Genomic DNA, 6,623 nt, shown 5'->3' with positions numbered 1-6,623 from the left:
TCTTAATTTATTCACACATTCCCTCTCTCTCTTAATTTCTCATTTTCTCTCCCCTTTATCTATAAACCAAAGACACAAAACCTCTTCCTATTCAGTCACATAACAGCCGATAGGTATAATCTAGAGAGAGAGAGAGAGAGAGAGAGAGAGAGGCATGGATCCCGAGCCAAGCTCCACGCCGAAGCTGACCTTCAGCTCACTCCCGAGCCAGCCACGCGAGCCATCCGGCATGCTGACCCCTCCCTTCCGGCTACCGGTTTCAGTTCCATTCATATGGGAAGAGGCGCCAGGCAAGCCGAGAGCCTGTAGCGCCAAGCCGAGCGGAGCGAAAAGCTTGGATCTTCCTCCGAGGCTCTTAACCGAGATCAGAATGACCACTTTGCCCTCCCCCACAACCGTCCTCGATGGCCCTTACGTGGGTCGCTCTGTTTCCTGCACTTCCCTCCGTGAAATTGGCCGGAAAAATTTGTTTGAGATTTATAGCCCTGAGAAAGGGCAGTTTAGGAAACGAAAAGAGGAGAAGTTTGTGGGGTTTTGGCGGAAGAATAGAGAGAGACGTAGTAAAGGAGAAGCTTCTTTAATGATTTCTTCCTCTTCTTCTTCTTCTTTGAATTCTTCTTCTTCTTCGCCTACTACTAGTAATGGTCTTATTAGTAGAGATAGAAATGCAAGTGGAGATGAAACAAAGGTGAAGATTACAAGGTTTAGAAGGAATAATAGCCTTTTGAATATCTCTGATAGATCAACTCACTTCTGGGTAAGTGATACCTCCTCCTTTCTCTTCTTGTCTTATTTGATTTTCACTGGGTTTTTAATGGGAAAGGGTTGGATGAGGGCGGGGGGGAGGGTTGGGTTTTTAGTAAATTTCCTTTTTAACTTTAGGGAACTGATATATTCGCCCCTCCTTTTTTTACCTGGGACAGCCCCCCTCTAGTGTAAAAAAAGGGGCGAATATATCATTTCCCTTATTTTATTTATTTTTTCAAACGAAAACCAGTTGGATTTTGTATCGGAGCTGTTGGATTATATTGATCTCTAAGTTTGTTCAGTTTTTTTTTTCTTTTTTCGGAAACGATACCCCCGGCGGATAAAATCCACCCTTGAGGATAAATTCACCCCCTTTCTTTGGTGATTTTATCCGTCAGAGAGCGTGGGGGAGGGGGGATAGCATTCCCTTTTTTTTTTTTTATATATATAACATGTTTAGCCTTTTCTAAAGGATTCATTTAGCGGATCCAACTAGTTTGGGACAAAGGCTTTGTCGAGTTGAGTTGAGTTGAGAATAACATGTTTAGCCTTTTGGGTTTTCTTTTTGTTCTTGCATGACTATCCGCACACTGGTTTCCAGTTGTATTATTTGCAAAATTTTGTCCTTTTATCTACTCTGTTTTTTTTATCGTTTTCTTTTTCTTTTGTCTAGGCCAGGCTGGATTGTATAGATTATATGCCATTATGGGTAAATATAGATTTTTTTTATCTGATCTTTCCTTCTTAGATTTTTTGTTTTCTTCTTTTTAATTTTATCTAAATTTTTTATTCCTTCCGCTTCTCTATTCCTTTCTGATTTTGTCCATCTTATCCAGAACGACTATAAATTATCTTCTTTACACCTGGTATTCTCCTTAATCTACCAATCTTCTGCCATGTTCATATTAATGTCCTGTTTCCTCTGATTTATGTGGTGATGATGATGTAATCTGACTATAATTCATGTATGGTGAGTTGTAGGCAAGCATTTACGGTAGCTTTAAGCAGGTGGTCCCATGGAGGATGAGAAAATTGAAGAAAGATGGGGGTCGTCAAAACTTTTGATATTCGCACTCATTCCTGACTTTTCTTCCCGTAATCTGCCAATCAAAACTTGCAACGCGGTTGTCTCGTTGAAGTCTGTAAAGAAGAAGGGAAAAAATAGTATAATATATAGTTATTTTGTTCGTTTTGAGTGGCTTCGGCACTACTGCTAGTCTACTTCCACTTACTATTAAGGTGTAAAACACGTATTAATATGAGATGTTCGTTGTGTATGATGATGACCCAATTGTACGAGTCTCACCTCTTGACGAGATAAACGTTCTTGATTGCACTTACATGCCTCCCCTCTTCTACTAGACGTGGAACTTGGGTTGGGATCAACCCCAGACGGATTCAATCCGATTTGGGCTCCGGTTGGGTTCTTGGGTGGAGAAACCGATTTAATTTTCAGGTTTGGTTGGGGTTGAGCTGTCTGTATAATTTTTATCTCAATTTCAAAAAATTAAGATTGTGGCTTTTTTTTGTATATTTGTTTTCTGTGTTTGTCCCAGGTCAACTTGAACCCAATCTGATCCTTGCACTGACACAATTTGGCCCGATTTAGAAATGTGGGTTGCTAAGTTTGGGTTAGGGTTGAGAGATTTAGAGGTGGGTTGGGTTATGGTTGACCCTCATGGACATGAGACTTAGGATAGGGTTGTGTTGAGAAATCTGGCCCAAATTTTCCACGAAGAATACAGAATGATAGAAATAAAAGACACCCCTTTCCTATTTTAACTTCCCAACCAAAATCCCTTTTTGCCTGGAAATCAAGGCAACTTTCCCAAAAATAAGGTACTGAGCCCTTGGGTAGGGCTAGGGTTCGCACCAAAGCCACTCAACCCGGTCCAAGGTTCACCCCCATTAGGGACACTAGGCCTTGCTTGGATTGCAGTGATTTTATTTTTTATTTTTGGAAAATTTGGAAAGGAAAATTATTTCAGTTTTTACCCATGATAAAAGAAAGCGAAATGAAATATTCTCCCCCTTTACTACCGGGCCTCCCCTTTAGTGTAAACGAGAGTACCCATGAATATAGTAGAGGCAGGAGGTGGCCAGGGGAAGAAAAAAGGGTGAATTTATCACTTCCTAAAAAGATATACCTGAACCATCCCTATTCAATTTTTTTACTTAGAGAAAACAATATTCCTTAAATTAACAATAATTATATCATTTCCCTCTAAATCGTGGAAAGAAAAGAAAAAATTTTCCATTAGAAATGTTTTTCTTGTAATCCAAACAGGGCAATCTGATTTTCTTCTCCACAGCTGCACGGTAAGTGGTTTAAAGTATGTCATGGTGATGAAAATGATGAAATGGTTCACAAGGTGTTCCACAAGAATTACCATTTCCTTTGAATGATACCAATACAAAGGCACAAAAATCAAATTCAGCGTTACTCCAATTTTGGGTGATAGATTTTAAGAAGGAAGTCATAAGAAAGGTTCCCTCTACGCATGGTTCTGAGAAGGATGCTAATGGAGCTGTCCTCTGTGCAAAAAAGTTGTGAATGCCCTTTGTGGCAAGCCATTTGGGTTGTACCCTCCAATAGAAGAAACCATATTGGCATATTGCTACACAATAATTGGATGCTGCAAGGTACCTCCGTGTCCCTTGTGTAATTAATCCTTGCTTTTGATTACCTTGCTGAGAACTTTGTCATCTGTTCCATTTTAAACTCAATTCTTGTTAGGAAGGGATACTGCTAATTGATCAGTTAATATGAATGGTATGCACTTTTTATCAGGTTTCGTTTTCTTTTCCTGTTTCTAACTTAACTTATCGATTTTGATCAAGCTGTTGGTCTCCATATTGTTTTTTGTTATTAGTGTTATCATAGGTTGTAAATTTTCTAAAGGATTCATTAGCCGACCCCACTAGTTTGGGACAAAGGCTTAGTTGAGTTGAGGTAAGTGTTCTCATAGGTCATGCCCTAGGTATTCTTAGAGACACCTATGCTATATATGTACCTAAAAATATAAGAGGGTATTACTCACTTAGCGTGTCTAGTGATGTTGGAGTACGCAGCAGCTACGAGATGGATAACAATAACAGAAGTAAAAGAGAAATAAAGGCAAAAACAACAACGGAGACTTCTTCACTAATCAGAGAGAAAATTAGTGCGTACATTCTCACCCTCCAAAATAGTAAACGACCCACAGACAACCCTTTACGAAAGAAGAACCCACGCCTTACAAGAGAACCTGTTCTCACTCTCACAGAAAAGAGTTGTGGTCACTTTTTCTCCCACGAGGTACAAAGCCTAAGCTGTTTATACAAAACTAAGATAAACTAGGATTCATATCTTATGTAGTCCACTACAGTTTGGCATGAGGTAGGGTGAGGAGGATTATCCAAAAAAAAAAATGGTGTGATTATCAAATCTCTCTTTAGAGATTGTGCTTGTATGAGCTTATCAAAGATCTTGCAATTGATTTGAATGTTATCTTGAATTTGTGGCAGATTTATGAGAATAGTGAAAGGGTTCACGAAGTTGTCGGGTAGAATTATTCAATTTTGAAATCCTGAACTTGACAAAGGCATGAAATTAACAACTCAGAATTAATATGTTAATTGATCTCTTAAATAGATGGTGATTGATCCATATCAATCACTCGTAATTAATAACCAATTTTATCATCCAAATGAGATTCTGTTCTAAATCAGAAAAATAATTTTTTCTATGTCAGTTACCAAACATGATTCCAATTCTTTAGAATCAGAACTAGAATAAAAAAATAGATTCAAAATAAAAAAAATTAAAAAAACAAAATCAAAATCATAGCCAATTGCACCCGTATATACTCTTAGGAGAATTACAACATAGAGGATGGCCATATGTTGTGCGTAAAATAGTAAATTACAAATCTGTTCAACTGTGATATCTGTTACAGACATCAAGGATTAAACTGTCGTAGTGTCGTGTGGATATCATACTTTTATTCCATATGCATGTAGTCAATATGATGGGGGGGCTTCCCATCTGGTGGGCCACATATTCACTTGCCAATGGCTAGGATCTATTTTTGCTTTGGATTTCAAGTCCAAAACTGAATATTGGATTCAAATTCGTGTTAATTAGGAGCCCAATAATCATTTTTGGACTCGAAATCAATTTTTAGAATCGAAAACCAACAGGGACTAAATTTCAATTTGATTGAATTGTCTAATGGAGCATCATAGTATAGATGGCAAACGGAGATTATAACTTTTAAGTGATCCTAAGGTTAAGCTCATCTCTATCATGACCAAAAAGTTAAAAGAGATTATAATTTTCTGTTATGACGATAGTAAACTCGAGTCGATGAACAAAAAACTCAAGCAAAATGTAACATAGAAACAGAAGAAGGTTTGTCTAGCTACTAATTACAGTAAGGAATCCATGTCCATGATCTTACACTCAGTAAATTCTCTCACCAAGATGGTAAACAACTTTTTTTCCCTTTTAATACAGACAGAAGAGAGAAGAATTCTTTCATTGAAACACATATCTGTAACATAGTGAGTCAAGCAATAGCCACCATCCTTCTCTTCTTGTAGTTAGCTTTGAAGCAAGCTTGTCTCAGTTTCTTTGTATCCTCAGTCAATTGCATCTCTGGCAGTTTCTCCATTAATCTCTTCTGTTCTTCTAATCTTTCTATCTCCCTTATCAACCTAATATCCCCGGAATGACCACAACTACTCCCCAGTTCCTGAAAACCATTAAAAAGTAAAGTGACATTAGAAAAGGAATCCGAAAATCACAGGAAGGGTAAACAAATATAACCACCTACAGATGAACTTAACAACCGTTCATCTTGATCCAAAGGTGGAACGCATGAGGGGTCACCACCTGCTGGTTTGGTGGGCCCTTCCTTACATGGGTTCAACTTGTTGTGCCTTGCAACAAAATTGGAATCCGTGAAGCGTGGTCCCACAAAGGATGGGCCATAGGTAAAATTACACCATTAGATCGATACTGTGTGACAAATCTACTAGTTAGGATCTCCCTTTTTTTTTTAACCATTCCCTCAATTTCAAAAATGACGAAAATACCCTTGAGGTCACAGTACTTGTAACGCATACCTGAAAGTTGTGGATGAGGGACTTCAAGCTCTTCATCTTACGGTGAGGCCACCTTTTGATTCCGAGCTCTCTACATCTCTTCTTCAAAACCGTCAAACCTATATTCATTTGCTTCGCTGCTTGTGTAATCGGTACGTAGAAATACCTCGATATCTCATCAAATTCAATTGGGTTCGATCTCGACCGTCCATTGCAATTCCCATCCATAGTCTTCTCTTCATCCCTACTACAACGTGCACCCTCTTTCTTGATTTCAGTTACTTGGTTTGAAACATTGTTACTATCATATACGGTAAAAAGATCAGGGGTAGTGTTGGATGGCAAGGTTTCCATTACAGTATCCTCATAATAAGATGGAAAATTTTCATCCCATGAACTCAAATCAAAGTTTAAATCTTTGAAATCATGGGGTAATGAAGGCAATGGGAGCTGATTTGGGTAGGAAGTAAAATCATCCAATGGGTTTGCAAATGGGTCGATGAAAGGAACGCTGAAAAAATTGTGTAGTGGGTCTGAATACCCCGTTAATGGTAAAGAAAGATCTGTGTCTCTGCAAAAGTAAAAAACCCGCAAGGAGTTAGAAATTCGGAATAGAGTAGAAAACACAAAGCCAACAGGATTTGTTCTGATGTAGAGGTACGAACAAAGAGAAGTTACTCCTATACAGCAGGAAATGAAAAAAGAACTAAAAAAACCCAAGTACTCCCTCAAAGAAACACAAACAAGCTACCCCTCCCCCCCTCTCTCTCTCTCTCTCTCAAATTTAC

General features: G+C 38.5%; 2 protein-coding genes across 5 annotated transcripts; one reads left to right on the top strand and one right to left on the bottom strand.

Annotated features, from left to right (window-relative positions):
* LOC143861882 (uncharacterized protein At4g00950-like) lies at positions 1-2,024 on the top strand. Of its 3 annotated transcripts, XM_077372836.1 has the most exons (4): positions 1-757; positions 1,421-1,456; positions 1,584-1,613; positions 1,729-2,024. In XM_077372836.1, the coding sequence occupies exons 1-4, from the start codon at positions 155-157 to the stop codon at positions 1,810-1,812; spliced, it is 753 nt and encodes a 250-aa protein (XP_077228951.1). In that variant the 5' UTR covers positions 1-154; the 3' UTR covers positions 1,813-2,024. The 3 variants fall into 3 exon arrangements, with proteins under 3 accessions (XP_077228951.1, XP_077228952.1, XP_077228953.1); XM_077372837.1 differs by lacking the exon at positions 1,421-1,456; XM_077372838.1 differs by lacking the exons at positions 1,421-1,456; positions 1,584-1,613 and having other exon boundaries at positions 4-757.
* A 3,120-nt stretch (positions 2,025-5,144) lies between these two features.
* LOC143862625 (protein RKD1-like) lies at positions 5,145-6,623 on the bottom strand. 2 transcript variants are annotated; one of them, XM_077373684.1, is made up of 3 exons: positions 6,501-6,623; positions 5,857-6,406; positions 5,145-5,483 (listed from the first exon to the last, which is right to left on the bottom strand). In XM_077373684.1, exons 2-3 carry the CDS (start codon positions 6,187-6,189, stop codon positions 5,298-5,300), a joined length of 519 nt encoding a protein of 172 aa, XP_077229799.1. In that variant the 5' UTR covers positions 6,190-6,406; positions 6,501-6,623; the 3' UTR covers positions 5,145-5,297. The 2 variants fall into 2 exon arrangements, with proteins under 2 accessions (XP_077229799.1, XP_077229798.1); XM_077373683.1 differs by having other exon boundaries at positions 5,857-6,623.

This window comes from Tasmannia lanceolata, unplaced genomic scaffold (genome assembly GCF_043159265.1).
Source record: "Tasmannia lanceolata isolate RefF3 unplaced genomic scaffold, GAP_Taslan_0.1 ptg000037l, whole genome shotgun sequence".
Classification (NCBI taxonomy): Eukaryota; Viridiplantae; Streptophyta; class Magnoliopsida; order Canellales; family Winteraceae; genus Tasmannia; species Tasmannia lanceolata.
This window is presented reverse-complemented; position numbering and strand designations above follow the sequence as displayed.

Bases quoted from the DNA above. Each gene is read 5' to 3' on its own strand.
- LOC143861882 (XM_077372836.1), top strand. From the start codon at position 155: ATGGATCCCGAGCCAAGCTCCACGCCGAAGCTGACCTTCAGCTCACTC. The intron at 1,457-1,583 runs GTAAATATAGAT...CATCTTATCCAG, and splicing joins TAGATTATATGCCATTATGG to AACGACTATAAATTATCTTC. The intron at 1,614-1,728 runs GTATTCTCCTTA...GGTGAGTTGTAG, and splicing joins AATTATCTTCTTTACACCTG to GCAAGCATTTACGGTAGCTT.
- LOC143862625 (XM_077373683.1), bottom strand. From the start codon at position 6,189: ATGGAAACCTTGCCATCCAACACTACCCCTGATCTTTTTACCGTATAT. The intron at 5,484-5,856 runs GTATGCGTTACA...AATGGTTTTCAG, and splicing joins CCCTCATCCACAACTTTCAG to GAACTGGGGAGTAGTTGTGG.